General features: G+C 47.3%; 1 protein-coding gene across 1 annotated transcript in view; it reads right to left on the reverse strand.

Annotated features, from left to right (window-relative positions):
• Positions 1-1,096: 1,096 nt before the first annotated feature.
• Positions 1,097-19,867, reverse strand: part of LOC116974902 (solute carrier family 15 member 2-like) — a 60,783-nt gene continuing 42,012 nt past the window's right edge. Inside the window, exons 16-22 of the mRNA XM_033023511.1 lie at positions 12,475-12,639; positions 11,525-11,571; positions 11,322-11,432; positions 7,933-8,029; positions 7,624-7,770; positions 2,730-2,834; positions 1,097-1,288 (exon numbers count right to left, since the gene is read on the reverse strand). Of these exons, the coding sequence (XP_032879402.1) occupies positions 1,097-1,288; positions 2,730-2,834; positions 7,624-7,770; positions 7,933-8,029; positions 11,322-11,432; positions 11,525-11,571; positions 12,475-12,639 (864 nt within the window). The remainder of the gene's footprint in view (positions 1,289-2,729; positions 2,835-7,623; positions 7,771-7,932; positions 8,030-11,321; positions 11,433-11,524; positions 11,572-12,474; positions 12,640-19,867) is intronic.

Below are 19,867 nucleotides of genomic sequence, written 5' to 3' on the forward strand. Positions count from 1 at the left end.
TTCACTCCTCTTCTCTCCATATCTGACACCCTTTTGTCTTCTTTTCATCTCATGCCTTCGTCCACCCATCTGCTGATCATCCACCCACCTCAACTGTATCCACCTATCACTCGCCAAGCGTTGTCACATGACCACCTCTTTTCAAGCTTTCTCCCCCTCCCCCTTGCGACAGTCAGTCTGAAGAAGGGTCCCATCCCGAAACATTGCCTGTCCATTTCCCTCCACAGTTGCTGCCCGACCCGCTGAGTTCCTCCAGCACTTTGTGCTTTGCTCGAGATTCCAGCATCTGCAGTTCCTCCTCGTGTCTCCCCACTTTACGCCATGTTGATTGTACAGGCGTTTTGGACGGATCGTAAAAGCGGGATTGACCCAGAATAAAGGAAGGCCGTGGACTGAAGGTGACGTTTGTGACACGGGAGGAGACCATTCGGCCCGTTGAGACCATTCTAGCTATTATTGAGCTGAAGTCACCCTCCAGTTCTAGGTCAACCAGTGTCAGAGCGTACAACCCTTCAAGTGCAAGCATTAGAAATTCTTCCTCTCCGCAGCGTTTCAGACAGAGCGTTCCACAATCCCATCATATTCTGGGGGAAAAGGTCTTTCAATAGACAATAGGTGCAGGAGGAGGACATTCGGCCCTTCGAGCCAGCAACGCCATTCACTGTGATCATGGCTGATCATCCACAATCAGTACCCCGTTCCTGCCTTCTCCCCATATCCCCTGGCTCCAATAAAATCCATGGCGAAAATCTGTGGTCCTGGCAACGAACTCCCTTCCTGCGGAATCATGTGCTTCCTGTCATGTGATGACTAGGCTCTGAGCGGTATAAACTTATTCTGTTAAAATCCCCCCCCCCCCCCATTATCAATGTCCCCTCGCCACCACCTTCCCCCACCCAATACCCAATACCCCCACCCCCCCCACACCGTCCCACCAACCCTAACCTCAGCCACTTCATTTTAAAATAAGAATCGTCTTGGCATCACGCTGAACCCAATCATTGGAGAAGACCTCATCTCAAGAACGGATGGACAATGGGACGGACTCGTGAATGGCGCTGGGGGCAGGGTGATGGTTGGCGTCAACCCCCCCGGTCTACATGCTGGTCTGCTTGTAAACTGCGTCGAGGGGTTCGTCTGCGTACGGTAGTGACAGTGCGATCTCCTCTGCATCCTTGGCCGGCTTGGCCAACTCTCCGGAGTCCACGTAGGTGTAGTGGTAAGCCATGATGGAGAATATGATGCAGACCGCAATCAGGAGACAGGCAAAGAGCACAAACTCTTCCCACTGTGGGTGGAAAAAGGGACATCGTCACTATCATCGGCGCTGATGGAATTGTACACAACACCAGAGAAACATTCAGCTCTGCTATCCGGCAAGTTTTCAGGCTGAAGTACTAATAGCCCTGTCCCACGGTACGAGTTCATTCCAAGAGCTCTCCCGAGTTTTAAAAAAATCAAACTCGTGGTAAGAACAGAGAATGAACGTAGCGGGTACGTCGGAGCTCGGGGACGTCTCTTAGCGCTAACGGCAGGTACCCGGGAAGACTCGCTAACGGAAGGTAAGCACGGGGCGACTCGTGAAGATTTTTCAACATGAAGAGCCCCGAGTACCGATGGGTGGCCATTACCGTAAATCTCCGAGTTCGAATCAGGGCAAACTCGGGAGAACTCTTGGAATGAACTCGTACCGTGGGACAGGGGTTTAAGACTTCAGAGATACAGTGCGGAAACAGGCCCTTCGGCCCATCAAGTCCGTGCCGAGCAACGATCACCCCTGACACTATCCTATAGACCAGGGACAATTAACAATCTTTCAGAAACCAATTAACCTACAAACCCGCACGTTCCTGGAGTGTGGGAGTAATGCGGAGCACCCGGAGAAAACCCCACGCGGTCACAGGGAGAACGCACAAACTCCGTCCTAATAGGAACCCGAGAGGTAACGTTTTTACACAAAGGGGTGGTGGAACGAGCTGCCGGAGGAGGTAGAGGTGTATAAGATCATGAGAGGAATAGATCGGGTAGGTGGGCCAAACGCAGGCAGGCTGGTGGGACTAGTGTAGATGGGGCATGTTGGTCGTTGTGGGCAAGTTGGGCTGAAGGGTCTGTTTCCACGCTGTATGAATCTACGACGATGATTCCACAAATTTACACACACAAATACACACCGTAGAAAATAGACACAAGGAATTCCAGATGCTGGTTTACAAAAAATGGCTTAGAGCGCTGAAGTAACAGCGCAGCAGACAGCATCTCGGGAGGCCATGGATAGGCAACATCTCATGTAGGGACATACACACACACATAGATAGACACACACACACTCCTACACACACACATAGACATACAAACACTCCTACACACACAGCCACATTACACATGTACACATACATACACACACTCCTACACACAGACAGATACACAGACACACACACACTCCTACACACACATACACACGCACTCACACACACACACACACTCCTACACACACACTCCTGCACACACACATACGCATAGACACATAAACATACACACACTCCTACACACACACACATTCCTTCACACAGACACACACACACTCCTACACAGACGCACAGACTCTCCATTCTCTTCCATTGAAATGGTACACAAAGCAAGGTGTCAATCTAACACAAATCAGTGCCAGCTAATTTCCAAAGGCTACCACAGATAAAGGATTGGCAGATGATGCTGTTGCAATCTGGTACCTGCTCCAAGAACGCAGACTTGGCCACGATAACCACAATGATGTTCCCGAAAGCCACAGTCAGGAGCAAGCCAGACTGAAGCACAGCTTTCATGTTTATAGGGGCCTGAAACAACAAAAGTAGAAGCAATTTAATTTAGTTTGAGTTTAGTTTATTGTCACGTGTACCTTTTGTTGCGTGCTACCCAGTCAGTGGAAAGACAATACATGATTACAATCGGGCCGTCCACGGTGTACAGATCCACGATCAAGGGAATAATGTGATTAACATTGAGTGCGAGATGAAGTCTAGTAAAGTCCAATCAAACATTGGGCGCCATGTTATAGAAAAGATGTTGTCAAGCCAGAAAGGGTACAGAGAAGATTTCCAAGGATGTTGCCAGGGCTTGAGGGACTGAGCTATCGGGAGATGTTGAGTAGGCTGGGACTCCGCTCCTTGGAGCGCAGGAGGATGAGGGGTGATCTTATTGAGGTGTATAAAATCATGAGAGGAATAGATCGGTGAGATGCACAGAGCCTCTTGCCCAGAGTAGGTGAATCGAGGAGCAGAGGACATAGGCTTAAGGTGAAGGGGAAAAGATTTAATAGGAATCTGGGGGGTAACTTTTTCACACAAAGGGTGGTGGGTGTATGGAACAAGCTGCCAGAGGAGGTAGTTGAGGCTGGGACTATCCCAACGTTAAATAAACAGTTATACAGCTACATGGATAGGACAGGTTTGGAGGGATATGGACCAAACGTGGGCAGGTGGGACTAGTGCAGCTGGGAGATTGTTGGCCGGCATGGGCAAGTTGGGCCAAAGGGCTTGTTTCCACACTGTTTCACTCTGTGACTCTAACTCAGCGAGCCAGGCTGAAGAAAAGGAACAGGTGATGTTTCGGGTCGAGACCCTTCCTCAGACTATTCCGATTTCTTCAGACTTGATGCTTCTGAATCTTCCACCCCCCCTCACACACCCTCCCAGTCCTGGGCTCCAGATTACAATTTACTCTTTACCACATAATCCAGTTTCCTTTGCCTATTATGCTCTCTGTTGCACAGAGCCAGAACGTGCAATGCATTGTTCCTGAATCTGTGACAGGAGTTTTGACTGGATCCCATTCTGACCAGAAGCCACTTAGATACCGGACCCACGTTGGATGTAACAGGCACTGGACAGCCAAGGGATTTTGGACGTCTCTCCACTGAAATCTGTCATTCCATCCACATTATAAAGGGTTGAGTGAAGCAATTCTGAATTTTGGGAAGTTTTTAGCTTGAGGTTTGTCTCCATCTGGTGGCAGTTCAGAAAACTGCAGCCCTTGGTTGCCTGCCTACGGCGGAGATGTAGAGGTCTGAAGAAGGGTCTCGACTCGAGACGTCACACATTTCTTCTATCCAGAGATGCTGCCTGTCCCGCTGAGTTACTCCAGCATGTTGTGCCTATCTTCGGTGTAAACCAGCATCTGGCGTTCCTTCCTACACACTGTGCAGGTGTGAGGGATGTTATATATATCAATGTGTTTCCTTGCAATCTTTTGTGTTACAACCTAATCTCAACAAAGATGTATTAACAAAATAAAAAGTCGGAAGGGTGCAGATCCAGAACGTTACCTATCCATTTTCACCAGCATCATTAGAAGAATAGATCGGGCAGACACACAGAGTTGTTGTCAAGCTGGAAAGGGTGCAGAGAAGATTAATGGGCCTGTCCCACTTAGGAGATTTTCCAGGTGACTGCCGGTGACTGTCCAGTTGCCGGCAGTCGCCTGAAAAACTGGCAAATGGAACGGCGACTGTCAGAGTGGAGCATGCACACACACACAAAGTTTCCTTCACCAGCCCATTATGCAGGCGGGGGACAGGGCAAGCGGGGAAGCGCTGTCTGAGTGAAATTCACACGGTGCAAAGCCAAGGTAATACAGACACACACCGCGATGATCAGGAAGGTTGGCGCTGTAATTAAGACGGCTAAAGCACAGTGTACGGTAAGTTCTTTAAAAGAGGGGGGGGGGGGAGGGGGAAGAAGGAGTGGAGACAACGTTTAAGAAGCCAGAGATACACGGCTGTGAAGCTCGGCGGACATTTAACATTACCGGTCGGTTATCCTTGGTTCTGAAAACTACTGCTTATGTTTTATTTTCCCCCAATGAGCCAATGAAATTCACCGGTCAGCACCGGCTACAACCTACGAGAACCTTCGACCTCCTGGCGGCCCACCTACGGCACGGGAAATTCTCGCTACTCTCTATGGCGGCTTCATTCTAGTCGCCGTTAATTTTTCAACATGTTGAAAAATTTGCAACGACCATGATAGATAGATAGATAAATACATTATTAATCCCTTTTCAGGGAAATTCAAAGCCAGCAGCGGTACAATAAAAAACCCCACAAAATTTAACACAAACATCCACCACAGCATTCATCACTGGTGGAAGACACAATATTTCCCCTCCTCCATTTTCCCCCGTGGTCGGGACCACAACCCTCCATCGTCGCCGCTGCGGGCGTCCAGATGTTCAGATAAGGTACGTCCTGAATCGGTGCTTCCCCACCAGAGACCGTGGCTTCAAGTTGTGTAGGCCGCAGCTCGGCGGTCGAAGATTTAAAGTCCCCGCCGTACCGCAGCAAGAAGCACCGCAGACTGCAGGGCTGGCGGTCAGAGCTCTTCTCCTCCCGGGTCCCCAACGAGGGATCCCAGGCTCCGGACGCCGCGCCAACTGGAGCTCCGCAGACCGCGGCTTCAGGCTGCCGTGGGCCTGCGAACGGAGCGCTCCGCGACAAAAGCATCTTCGCTGCGCCAGCGGCTGAAGCTCCAGGCGCGTCTGATGAGACCGTGACTAGTTCCCAGAATGCGGGAACTCACGACCATGAAGGCGACTACCCGGCAACCACCCGCGAACATGTGACGACTGCATAGTCTCTTGCAGTCACCTAAAACGTTGTCTAAGTGGGACAGGCCCATTATGAGGATGTTGCCAGGGCTCGAGGTTCTGATCTACAGGGAGAGGTTGAGTAGGCTGGGACTCTATTCCTTGGAGAGCAGGTGGATGAGGGGTGATCTTATAGAGGCGTATAAAATAATTAGTGGAATAGAACAGGTAAATGCATAGTCGTTTGCCCAGAGGACTGTCCCTAACTTACAGGATTAGTTCCATCAGTTCAACTAGTCCATTTGTTTCCATTATTCAGGCCAGTTAAGATCCTTTATCTGCCCTCTGGATAAATTATTGCAATGACTCCCATTCACTCTGGGTTAGTTTAAAAGAGGGTTTCTAACAATCTTTGTTTTAGATAGACACCAAATGCTGGAGTAAGTCAATGGGTCAAACAGCATGGTCATACCCCGTGCAAATTGGCCCTTTGGCCCAAGTTGCCCACACCGACTAACATGTCCCATCTACACTAGTCCCACCTGCCTGCGTTTGGCCCACACACCTTCAAACCTGTCCTATCCATGCACCTGTCTAATTGCTTCTTAAATGTTGCAACAGTCCCTGCCTCAACAATCTCTTCCGGCAGCTCGTTCCATACACCCACCACCCTTTGTGTGAAAAAGTTTCCCCAGTTCCCAATAAAATCTTTCCCCCTTCACCTTAAACCTATGGCCCCTGGATCTTGATTCCCCTTCTCTTGGCAAGAGACCCTGGGCGTCCACCCGATCAACTCCATGGTTTCTTAAACGTTGCAACAGTGCCTGCCTTGGTCTGAATTAAATCCACCATCTATATAATTAAAAGTGTCATCTTGACCATTTCCTGTCTGCGGTGTATATTGATTTTAGAAAAAACGCTATGATTTATGTCCATCTTACTCACAGTCCTCCGCTGAGCAGGCCCCAAGGAATTTTCCCATCGATGAAAAAAAAAAGAAGTTATGAGTTTAAAAAACCTTGAGATCCTCTCGCCTGTCAATCACCGCAATGAAGGTAACGCCCCTTCCGGGGGGGGGGGGGGGGGGGGGGGGTGGCGGGCAGGACTATAAAACCCCGGATGCGTGGATGTGACTCAGTCACTCTGCAAGATTGCGCGGGAGAGGCCATGACTCCTTCTAAGCTGTGAATCAACCAAACTGTGAGTCTGCAATGTACTTGCAATAAATGATTTGTTAGCCTTTAATGATAATGCCATGAGTTGTTTGACCTGCTGCCCTGCCTGTGCTTGAAACTGCAATGCTTTATTGGGTCCGACTGTGTTTGGAAGGAATAAATGCTTTATTAGGTCCGACTGTGTTTGGTTCAAAAGTTCCGCTCACTTCGTGACTTATGCTTAATAGGCAGGCTGCGCTGATTGCGTAATTTCCGGTGAGTGCAGAGGTCATGCTGATTACAGAAGTTCCGCTGACTGCGGAAGCCCGAAAGTGGAGTGGCCGCGCTCAGCCGTGTGAGTATTCAAGAAAGTTCACTGCCGTATATATGGTGTGTGTCAGTGAGTGTGTGTGTATGTGTTTGTGAGTGTGAGTGTGTGTGTGAGTGTGTGTGTGTGTGAGTGTGTATGTGTGCTTCTGTGTGTGTGTGTCTGAGTGGGTGTGTGTGACCTGTTTTGGACAGAATTTCTGGCAGTTTCTCAGCTGCCAGCCTGCCAGGCCTGAGTGACTGAGCTGCCTGGCCTCAGTGACTGAGCTGCCAGCCCAAGAATCCATTCGGCTCACAATGTCCATACTAGCCCTCTGGAAACCAGTCCCTTCGGCCCACAACACCCATGCTAGCACTCCAGAAAGCTCCCCCCCCCCACTGGCCAGCAATATTGGAATTGGTGGAGAGGTGGAATATTGCATTGGGGGACCAGCCCTCCCGTGTGAAGCTGGGACCCATCGGGTCCCACTTTGTCCAGTTGCTAATATATTTGTCTACTCAAAGTTCAAGTTGGGTCTCCATGAATAAGGAGACGTGATTGGACATCAGAGGAAGGCCGTACCTGAGAGTAGGAAAACTCCACCGCAGTAATTGTGAACATCACTTCTCCAGCAGCCATCAGCACGTACTGTGGAATTTGCCACGCGATGTGGACTGTATTCGCTCTGATGTCTTCAGTCTTCCAGATCTTCAACCTGCTTTCTTCGGGCTGAGGATCGAAGAAAACAGCGGGTTAATGTCGTTCCCCAAATTGATGGTTCCAAGATGGTGCCCGACCCTGGCGACTATTTGCGTGCTAGCCACAGGTGGCCACGGTGGCTCAGCGGTGGAATTGCTGCCTTACAGCGCTTGCAGCGCCAGAGACCCTTACCACCACATCTGTAATGATGGTGTACGCTGCTCCGAAGTCCAACAGTCCAAAGTCCACAGGGTATTCGATCGCACCATCTTCACACATTCCCTGGTAGCTGTAGGAACAGCAACAGATTAGGACAAGGAGCAAGGAATCTACTCAGGAGTTGACTATAGGAGCAAAGAGGTCCTTCAGGGCCCTAGTGAGACCACACCTGGAGTATTGTGTGCAGTTTTGGTCTCCAAATTTGAGGAAGGACATTCTTGCTATTGAGTGAGTGCAGCGTAGGTTTACAAGGTTAATTCCCAGGATGGCGAGTGTCATACGCTGATAGAATGGAGCAGCTGGGCTTGAATACTCTGGAGTTTAGAAGGATGAGAGGATACCTTATTGAAACATATAAGATTATTAAGGGATTGGACAAGCTAGAGGCAGAAACATGTTACAGATGTTGGGGGAGTCCAGAACCAGGGGTCACAATTTAAGAATAAGGAGTTATTATTCCTAAGAATAATTTAGAACAGAGACGAGAAAACACTTTTTCACACAGAGAGTTGAAAGTCTGTGGAATTCTCTGCCTCAGAGGGCGGTGGAGGCAGGTTCTCTGGATACTTACAAGAGAGAGCTAGATAGGGCTCTGAAAGATAGCGGAGTCAGGGGATATGGGAGAAGGCAGGAACGGGGTACTGATTGGGGAAGATTCACATTGAATGCACCTATTGTCTATTGTCTACAGCTGCCTGGGACATCTCTACTATAGGTGGAGGAAGGAACTGCAGATGCAGGTTTAAACCAAAGATAGACACAAAATGCTGGAGTAACTCGGTGGGACAGGCAGCATCTCTGGAGAGAAGGAATGGGTGACAGTTCAGGTCGAGACCCTTTCGGGCGGGTCGAGACCCTCAGTCTGAAGAAGGGTCTTGACCCGAAACGTCACCCATTCGTTCTCTCCAGAGATGCTGCCTGTCCTCCTGAGTTACTCCAGCATCTTGTGTCTGTCTTACATTTTTACTTTAGTTTACTTTAGAGATACAATGTGCAATGTCCATGCTTATGTTGTTTTCTCTGGAATGTCAGAGGCTTTATAGAAGCATATGGTTTTACGTTCTACGAGCAGTATTGGCCATTCGGCCCATTAAGTCTACTCCGTCCTTCAATCGTGGCTGATCTACCTTTCCCTCCCAACCCCATACTCCTGCCTTCTCCCCATAACCCCTGATATCTGTACTAATCAGGGACTTGTCAATCTCCGCCTTAAAATTATCCAGTGACTTGGCCTCCACAGCCTTCTGTGGCAATGAAGTCCACAGATTCACCACTAAAGAAATTCATCCTCATCCCCTTTCTAAAGGTACATCCTTTAATTCTGAGGCTATTGCCTCTGGTCCTAGACTCTCCCACTAGTGGAAACATCCTCTCCACATTCACTCTATCCTAGCCTTTCACTATTCGGTAAGTTTCAATGTCCCCGCTCATCTTTCTAAACTCCAGTGAGTACAGGCCCGGTGCCTTCAAACGCTCATCAAAGAAAATAGGTGCAGGAGGAGGCCATTTGGCCCTTCGAGCCAACACCGCCATTCATTGTGATCATGGCTGATCATCCACAATCAATAACCCGTGCCTGCCTTCTCCCCATATCCCTTGATTCCGCTAGCCCCTAGAGCTCTATCTAACTCTTTTAAATTCATCCAGTGGATTGGCCTCCACTGCCCTCTGTGGCAGCGAATTCCACAAATTCACAACTCTCTGGGTGAAAACGTTTTTTTCTAATCTCAGTCTGAAATGGCCTCCCCTTTTTCATAATCTTTTTCTTATTCCCCTTTATCATATGTTAACCCAATCATTCTCGGGATCATTCTCATAAAAAGGCCCATCAGCCCACCGAGTCCTTGCCGACAGCGAACACCGCATACACGTGCTATCCTGCGCACTAGGGACAATTTGCAGAAGCCAATTAACCTACAAACCTGTACGTCTTTGGAGTGTGGGAGGAAACCGAAGCACCCGGAGGAAAACTATGTGGTCACAGGAAGAACATACAAAGTCTATACGGACAGCACCCGTCGGGATCGAACCCGGGTCTCTGGCGATGTCAGGCAGCAGTTCTACCAGCTTCGCTCTTAAGTAGAGAGGTACTGATCTGAGGGCTTAGAGCTGGTTCCATATCTATATGCAGGAGGAATAACTAACTGTTGAGTGCAAGGCCAGACTCTCCGTCCTCTGAAACATTATCATGTCCACCTGGTAGCGAGTCCACTTTAGTTTAGTTTAGAGATACAGCGCGGAAACAGGCCCTTCAGCCCAGCGATCCCATCAATCTAACACTACCCAAAACATCACCCTTTCCTTCCCATTGAGTCATAGAGTGATACAGTGTGGAAACAGGCCCTTCGGCTCAACTTGCCCACATCGGCCAACATGTCTCAGCTACACTAGTCCCACCTGCTTTTGTTTGGTCCATATCCCTCCAAACCTGTCCTATCCATGTACCAGTCTAACTGTTTCTTAAATGTTGGAATAGTCCCAGCCTCAACTACCTCCACTGGCAGCTCGTTCCATTCACCCACCACCATTTGTGTGAAAAGGTTACCCCCCAGATTCCTATTAAATCTTTTCCCCTTCCCCTATGTTCTCTGATCCTCGATTCCCCTACTCTGGGCAAGAGACTCTTTGAAGGGATACAAATCCTTCTCAAATGTTCATTCATCTCTCTCTGGGCACGAGACTCTGTGCGTCTACCTGCGTGAAAGTAGGTGGAATCGTAGTCATAGATTCATACAGCGTGTAAACAGGCCCTTCAGCCCAACTTGCCCATGCCGACCAACGTCCCATTTACACCAGTCCTACCTGTGTGCCTGCGTTTGGCCCACCTACCTGATCTATTCCTCTCATGATTTTGTACACCTCTATAAGATCACCCTTCATCCTCCTGCGCTACAAGTAATAGAGTCCCAGCCTGCTCAACCTCTCCCTGTAGCTCAGACCCTTGGGTCCTGGCAACATCCTGAACCAGGGGTCATAGTTTAAGAATAAGGGGTCAGCCATTCAGGACTGAGATGAGGAAAAACTTTTTCAGCCAGAGAGTTGTGAATCTGTGGAATTCTCTGCCACAGAAGGCAGTGGAGCCCAATTCACTGGATGTTTTCAAGAGAGAGTTAGATTTAGCTCTTAGGGCTAACGGAATCAAGGGATATGGGGAAAAAGCTGGAACGGGGTACAGCTTGAAGGGCCCGAAAGGCAATAGACAATAAGTGAAGGAGTAGGCCATTCGGCCCTTCGAGCCCGCACCGTCATTCACTCTGATCATGGCCTACTCCTGCACCTATTTTCCATGTTTCTATCTTCCCTCCAGAGATGCTGCCTGTCCCGCTGAGTTTCTCTGGCGTTTTGTGTCCATCTCCACTTACTGTCCTCGGGTGAAGACTTTGTACGTGGAGCTGCCGTAGTTTGCATCCACCGTGCCGAATTCCTCACCGCCAAGCGTGAAGTTCAGGTCTCTGCCGTAGGCGTTCACGAACCTGCGGGAAGAAGCCAGGCCTTGCGTCGGACGTGGAACGATGGGTTTGCCGGCTGGTAACAGACGGAGGGGGTTAGCGGGGAACTGTCCTACCTCAGGGTGGCCTTGCCCTTCTGTGGCTTGGACTTCTCATCTTCCAACTGGGGGTAAAGGCAAGACAGTTACCATAGAAACATAGATAAATAGGCGCAGGAGTAGGTCATTCGGCCCTTCGAGCTAGCACCGCCATTCAACATGATCATGGCGGATCATCTAAAATCAGTACCCCGTCCCTGCTTTCTCCCCATATCCCTTGATTCCGCTAGCCCCTAGAGCTCTATCTAACTCTTTTAAATTCATCCAGAGAATTGGCCTCCACTGCCTTCTGCGGCAGGGAATTCCACAGATTCACAACTCTCCGGGTGAAAAAAGCCTTTTTTAAATTTTAGTCCTAAATGGCCAACCTCTTATTCTTACCCTAAACAAAAGCTTTTCACTGTATCTTGGTACACAAAACAATAATACACTTAAACCTAAACCTAGCCAAGTATAAAGGTTTTAGGTGAAGGAAGGAACTGCAAATGCTGGTTTAAACTGAAGATAAGACACAAAAATCATTGGCTATGGGGTAGGTAAATATTTTTTTTAAGGCAGAAAGGGTATCAAGGGTTATGGGGAGAAGGCAGGAAAATGGGATTAGGAGGCAGAGATCAGCCATGATTGAATGGCGGAGTAGGCTCGATGGGCCAAATGGCCTAATTCTACTCCTATAACTTGTGAACTTGTGAGGTGATAACTAGTTGAGCTCCACTGTCTGTATAACCTGTCATCGCCAGCATCATTGGCTGACGTATCATGTCACCGAAGAAGTCGCGGCGTGACGACGCATTGACACGCGGCGTCTCCTCAAGTGGCGCAACGTTATTTTTGTCGCCGCTGGATTATGAAATGTTCAAAATCTTTCGATGACCCTGATACGTCAGTCAATGATGCCGGCAGTCGCCGAAAAAAAATCGCCAAGTGGATCAGGCCCTTAAAGGTTCCAGGCGATGGTTAATACCTACCAATCGGCAATGTAGGTTTGTGCTCTCGTTATAGAACAGAATGCTGTAGGCATTGGCTTCACTGAGAGTTTGATGGCATGTTGTGTTCCTGCCTTCATACGTCAGATCAAACATGAAGGATTGGTTGTTAGAATCAAGCTGCAACTTGATGTAATGATCTGGATCCTGTGACACAAAATAAATATTTTAGATTTTTTAAAGGCACAATGATATGATAAAATTTATATTTCCATAGAGATGTTAACATTGTAAAATATCATGAGACAAATTGTAATCGGTCTCGTTGACCTTTCCTGCATTCTTTCTACAGTCACAGTCACAACACGGAAACAGGCCCTTCGGCCCACCGAGTCCGCACCGACCAGCGATCCCCGCACACCAACGCAATCCTACGCACACTACGGACAATTTACCTTTATACCAAGCCAATTAACCTACAAACCTGCATGTCTTTGGAGCGTGGGAGGAAACCGGAGGTCCCAGAGAAAACCCATGAACGTCATGGGAAGAACGTGCAAGCTCCGTACAGACAGCAGGATCAAACCAAGGTTTTTGGCGCTTTAACCATATAACCATATAACCATATAACAATTACAGCACGGAAACAGGCCATCTCGACCCTTCTAGTCCGTGCCGAAAACATAATCTCCCCGTCCCATATACCTGCGCTCAGACCATAACCCTCCATTCCTTTCCCATCCATATAACTATCCAATTTATTTTTAAATGATAAAAACGAACCTGCCTCCACCACCTTCACTGGAAGCTCATTTCACACAGCTACCACTCTCTGAGTAAAGAAGTTCCCCCTCATGTTACCCCTAAACTTCAGTCCCTTAATTCTCAAGTCATGTCCCCTTGTTTGAATCTTCCCTACTCTCAGTGGGAAAAGCTTTTCCACGTCAACTCTGTCTATCCCTCTCATCATTTAAAAAACCTCTATCAAGTCCCCCCTTAACCTTCTGCGCTCCAAAGAATAAAGCCCTAACTTGTTCAACCTTTCTCTGTAACTTAGTTGCTGAAACCCAGGCAACATTCTAGTAAATCTCCTCTGTACTCTCTCTATTTTGTTGACATCCTTCCTATAATTAGGCGACCAAAATTGTACACCATACTCCAGAATTGGCCTCACCAATGCCTTGTACAATTTTAACATTACATCCCAACTTCTATACTCAATGCTCTGATTTATAAAGGCCAGCACACCAAAAGCTTTCTTTACCACCCTATCTACATGAGATTCCACTTTCAGGGAACTGTGCACAGTTATTCCCAGATCCCTCTGTTCACCTACATTCTTCAATTCCCTACCATTTACCATGTACGTCCTATTTTGATTTGTCCTGCCAAGATGTAGCACCTCACACTTATCAGCATTAAACTCCATCTGCCATCTTTCAGCCCACTCTTCCAACTGGCATAAATCTCTCTGTAGACTTTGAAACTCTACTTCATTACCCGCAACCCCACCTATCTTAGTATCATCTGCATACTTACTAATCCAATTTACCACGCCATCGTCCAGATCATTGATGTACATGACAAACAACAGTGGACCCAACACAGATCCCTGTGGCACCCCACTCGTCACTGGCCTCCAACCTGACAAACAACCATCCACCATTACTCTCTGGCATCTCCCATTCAGCCACTGTTGAATCCATCTTGCTACTCCACCATTAATACCCAACCATTGAACCTTCTTAACCAACCTTCCATGAGGAACCTTGTCAAAGGCCTTACTGAAGTCCATATACACAACATCCACTGCTTTACCCTCATCAATTTCCTGAGTAACATCTTCAAAAAATTCAAGAAGATTAGTTAAACATGACCTTCCAGGCACAAATCCATGTTGACTGTTCCTAATCAGACCCTGTTTATCCAGATGCTTATATATATTATCTCTAAGTATTCTTTCCATTAATTTGCCCACCACTGACGTCAAACTAACAGGTCTATAATTGCTAGGTTTACTCTTAGACCCCTTTTTAAACAATGGAACAACATGCGCAGTACGCCAATCCTCCGGCACTATTCCCGTTTCTAATGACATTTGAAATATTTCTGTCATAGCCCCTGCTATTTCTACACTAACTTCCCTCAATGTCCTAGGGAATATCCTGTCCGGACCTGGAGACTTATCCACTTTTATATTTCTCAAAAGTGTCAGTACTTCCTCTTCTTTAATCCTCATAGTTTCCATAGCTACTCTACTTGTTTCCCTTACCTCACATAATTCAATATCCTTCTCCTTGGTGAATACCGAAGAAAAGAAACTGTTCAATATCTCCCCCATCTCTTTTGGCTCTGCAGATAGTTGGCCACTCTGACTCTCTAATGGACCAATTTTATCCCTCGTTATCCTTTTGCTATTAATATAGCTGTAGAAACCCTTCGGATTTACTTTTACCTTACTTGCCAAAGCAACCTCATATCTTCTTTTAGCTTTTCTAATTTCTTTCTTAAGATTCTTTTTACAATCTTTATACTCCTCAAGCACCTCATTTACTCCATGCTGCCTATAACTATTGTAGATCTCCCTCTTTTTCCGAACCAAGTGTCCAATTTCCCTTGAAAACCATGGCTCTTTACAATTTTTACGATTTCCTTTCAACCGAACAGGGACATAAAGATTCTGTACTCTTAAAATTTCACCTTTAAATGTACTCCATTTCTCTTCCACATCTTTCCCATAAAAACAAACTGTCCCAATTTACTCCTTTTAAATCCTTTCGCATCTCCTCAAAGTTAGCCTTTCTCCAATCAAAAATCTCAACCCTAGGTCCAATTTTGTCCCTCTCCATAATTATATTGAAACTAATGGTATTGTGATCACTGGACCCGAACTGTTCCCCAACGCATACCTCTGCCACCTGACCCATCTCATTTCCTAACAGGAGGTCCAGTACCGCCCCTTCTCTAGTAGGTTGTGCGCTTTAAGGCGCACAACTCTACCGCTGCGCCACCGTGCCGCACATTCGGACAGGTACATAGATAGGACAGGTTTAGAGGGATATAGGTCAAATGCAGGCAAGTGGGACTGGTGTAGATGGGGCATGTTGGTCAGTGTGGGCAAGTTGGGCCGAAGGGCCTGTTTCCATGCTGTAATAATAATAATAATAATAATAAACTTTATTTATAAAGAGCTTTAAACAACCGCAGTTGCCACAAAGTGCTGTACATGAGAACTCATGGACAAAAGGTTATTACAAACCATTAAAAACCGTAAAACGAAGGACTAAAAACAGTAAAAATTAAAAGACATTAAAAGCACTAAGAACAGGAGCAATGTCTCAGCCAGTGTCGAAAGCCAGAGAATAAAAATGAGTTTTTAGAGAGGATTTGAAGATGGACAGTGAGGGGGCCTGTCTGATGTGCAACGGCAAGGTGTTCCAGAGTGCCGGAGCAGCAACAGAAAAAGCTCTATCCCCTCTGAGCTTCCGCTTAGACCTTGGTACCTCAAGGAGCAGCTGATCAGCTGACCTGAGGCACCGGGCAGGAGCATATAGGTGGAGCAGCTCAGAGAGGTAAGGCGGGGCGAGCCCATTCAACGATTTGAAAACAAATAAAATAATTTTAAAATGAACTCGAAAGTGCACTGGGAGCCAGTGAAGGGAGGCCAAAATTGGCGTAATGTGCTCCCTCTTTCGAGTTCCGGTCAAAAGGCGAGCGGCAGCATTTTGAACCAGCTGGAGACGAGCCAATGAAGCTCGTGCGACTCCAGAGTAAAGTGCGTTACAGTAATCCAGCCTAGATGTAATAAAGGCATGGATTACTGTTTCAAAATGCTGCCGCTCGAGGATGTGCTTCACCTTTGCCAGCTTCCTTAGGTGAAAGAAGCTGGACTTAACCACCGCGCCTATTTGTTTATCTAGTTTAAAATCACCGTCCATCCTAAAACCCAGGTTTAAAACTGTTGGCTTTACGGACAATGCCAGTGGACCCAAGTCAACAAAGGGAGGTTCACGGCAGCCATTGGGGCCAAACAAAATCACCTCTGTCTTCTCTTCATTAAGTCCCAGAAAGTTTAAGGCCATCCAGGACTTAATGTCCTCAAGACAAGACAGAAGTGATTTTAGAGAATAGTCGTCTTCTTTCCTGAGTGGCATATATAACTGGCTATCATCTGCGTAAAAGTGAAAGGAGATGCCATGCCTTCTTAAAATTGAGCCCAGAGGAAGTAGGTATAGAGAGAAGAGCAGGGGCCCTAAAATTGAGCCCTGTGGAACCCCATATGCCAAGGGAGTGGAGGAGGATTCAAAACCAGCAAGGCTTACACGCATGGTTCTGTCTGCCAGATAGGACCTGAACCATCCCAGGGCACTGCCACAAATGCCCACTTGGCGCTGTAATCGGGAAATTAAAATTCCATGGTCCACTGTATCGAAGGCGGCAGATAGGTCCAGCAAGACAAGAACCACATAATTACCAGAGTCGTTTGCCAGGAGGATGTCGTTAAAAACCCTTAGCAGAGCCGACTCTGTGCTATGCATAGCTTTGAATCCAGACTGGAAAACCTCCCGAATATTGTGCTCATCCAGGAAGAGTTTCAGCTGAGCATAAACTACTTTCTCCATGATTTTAGAGATAAATGGCAACTTGGAGATCGGCCTAAAATTGGCCAGAACAGTTTGATCCAGGCCGGGTTTCTTAAGTAGTGGTTGCACTACTGCATGTTTAAAATTTATGGGGACAATCCCAGAACACAAGCTACTGTTTATGATGGCGAGAACCGACTGCCCTATACTCGGGAAAACCTCTTTAAAAAGAAGAGGTGGGACAGCATCACAAGGGGAACCCGACGGCTTAAATGGCTAACCACATCCTCTAGACCCGACAATGTCAGAGGCACAAACTTATCGAATGCCACCAGGCATTGGGCCGGAACAGAGGGGTCAGAGGCAGGAGCTGAGATGAGAGCCCTTATAGAAACAACCTTATTGATAAAGAAGTGCAGGAAGTCATTGCACAATTCGGACGATGCTTCCAGGCAGACAGGCTGTGGGGCATTTAAAACAGAATCAATGGTTTTGAATAACACACGTGGGTCGTGACGCTTAGACACTATTATATTAGACAGGTAATATCTTTTGGCCTCTTTAACAGTATTTTGGTAATTTCGCCAGCTGTCCTTCTTCCACTTTCGTTCAGCTCTGCGACACTCCCGTCGAGCTGTACGAGTCGCGTCACTGAACCAGGGCTCGGGTTTAGCTCTGGGCTGCAAAGTTTTTAACGGAGCCACAGAGTCCAGTATAGTTCTGCAGGAGGAGTGGAACCAAGAACTAATCTCCTCCGTACCAAGGGAAGTGGACGCAGAGGGGGCACAGAGCTGATCGAAAGCAGCAGAGAATTGGCCAGCAGCAGAAGGGTTAAAGGTCCGACAGAGCCGAGCAGACGCTACAGGTCTAACTGCAGCACTGGAAAAACCAACATCAAATAGTACAGGCATATGATCAGAAAACACACTATCACAGACCTCCAAGTTCAACACAGGCAAGCCACAAGAGAGAACAAGGTCCAATGTATGTCCATGTTCGTGTGTGGGACCAGACACACACTGCACAAAATTAAAAGAGTCAATAAGAGTTAAAAAGTCCTTCACCAACGGCTTATCAGGACAGCACACGTGTATGTTAAAGTCCCCAACCATAAGGACACGGTCATAGTTGGGCATAATCCCAGCCAGAAACTCAGAAAAGTCATTCACAAAGTCCTTGTGGTATGCCTCTAGTCTTTCTTATTGTCATTCTTACAGCACCATTACAGGAAGGATGTGGAGGCTTTGGAAAGAGTGCAGGTTTGGAAAGAGTGCAGGTTTGGAAAGAGTCCAGAATGCTGCATGGTTGAGAGCAGGGGTGTCAAACTCATTTTAGGCCACGAGCAAAATGCAACTTCATGCGTGCCGGATTGCGCTGCGAGCGCAGCCCGCTCCGGCACCGTGGACAGCTGCAGCCCACTCTGGCATCGGGAAAATCATCCCGCAGGCCGGATCCGACCCCTTCATGGGCCGCATCCTGCCCGCGGGCCGCGAGTTTGACACCCCTGATTTAGAGGGTATTAACTATAAGGAGATGTTCTCTGGAATGACAGAGGTTGAAGGGAGACCTGATAGAAGTATATGAAATAATGAGAGGCATAGATAGAGTAGACAGTCAGAATCTTTTTTTCCAAGTGTGGAAATCTCAAAGACTAGAGAGCATAGTTATAAGACGAGAGGGACAAATTTTAAAGGAGATGTGTGAGGCGATTTTTTTCACAGAGAGCGTTTTATGTCTCTGGAACTCAGCGTGGTGACTGGGGCATTTAAGAGGCTTTTAGATAGGCACATGGATATGCAGGGTATCGGGGGATATGGTTCACATGCAGGCAGAGGAGATTAGTTTAACGGCATCATGTTTAGCATGGGCATTGTAGGCCAAAGGGTCTATTCTTGCACAGATCTATTCTGTTCTCTACGTTCCAATCTACCTCAATGTGGCCATTGCGCTTTTTCTGTCTGCACTTTCTCTGTAGCTGCAACTCTATTTTTTCGCACTGTTTATTTTTTTCTTTTGCATTATCTGGTGTACTCATGTCCATCTTGTCCAAACATTATGCCAAGTTAAACTAAACTTCCCTGGAATTTAGACGGGTGAGAGGGGATCTTATAGAAACACGTACATTTCTTAAGGGATTAGACAAGCTAGAGGCAGGAAAAATGTTCCCGATGTTGTGGGAGTCCAGAACCGGGGGCCACAGTTTACGAATAAGGGGGAGGCCATTTAGGACTGAGATGAGGAAAAACGTTTTCATCCAGAGAGTTGTGAATCTGTGGAATTCTCTGCCACAGAAGGCAGTGGAGGCCAATTCACTGGATGTTTTCAAGAGAGAGTTAGATATAGCTCTTATGGCTAACGGAATCAAAGAAACCAGGAACTGGGTACTGATTCTGGATGATCAGCTATGATCATATTGATTGGAGGTGCTGGCTCGAAGGGCCGAATGGCCTACTCCTGCTCCTACTTTCCATGTTTCTAACGGACCCATATCATCTATTCCTTGCATAACCATTTGCCTTATTTGCCACAATAACAATGAAAACAAAGTTTTTCACCGTATCTTGGAGGGTCATAGTCAAATAGCAAGGAAACAGGCCCTTCAGCCCGACCTTTCCATGCCAAACAAGTTGCCCCATCTACACTTGTCCCATCTGCCCGCATTTGGCCCATATATCCCTCTAAACCTGTCTATCCATGAACCGGTGCAAATGTCTTTTAAATATAGTCATACCACCTGCCTCAACTACCTCCTCTGGCAGTTCGTTCCCTATACCCAACACCCTCTGTGTGAAAACATTTCCCCTCAGGTTCCTATTAAATCTTTCTCTTCTCAATGTAAAACTATATTCTCT

Source organism: Amblyraja radiata, chromosome 7 (genome assembly GCF_010909765.2).
Source record: "Amblyraja radiata isolate CabotCenter1 chromosome 7, sAmbRad1.1.pri, whole genome shotgun sequence".
Lineage (NCBI taxonomy): Eukaryota > Metazoa > Chordata > Chondrichthyes > Rajiformes > Rajidae > Amblyraja > Amblyraja radiata.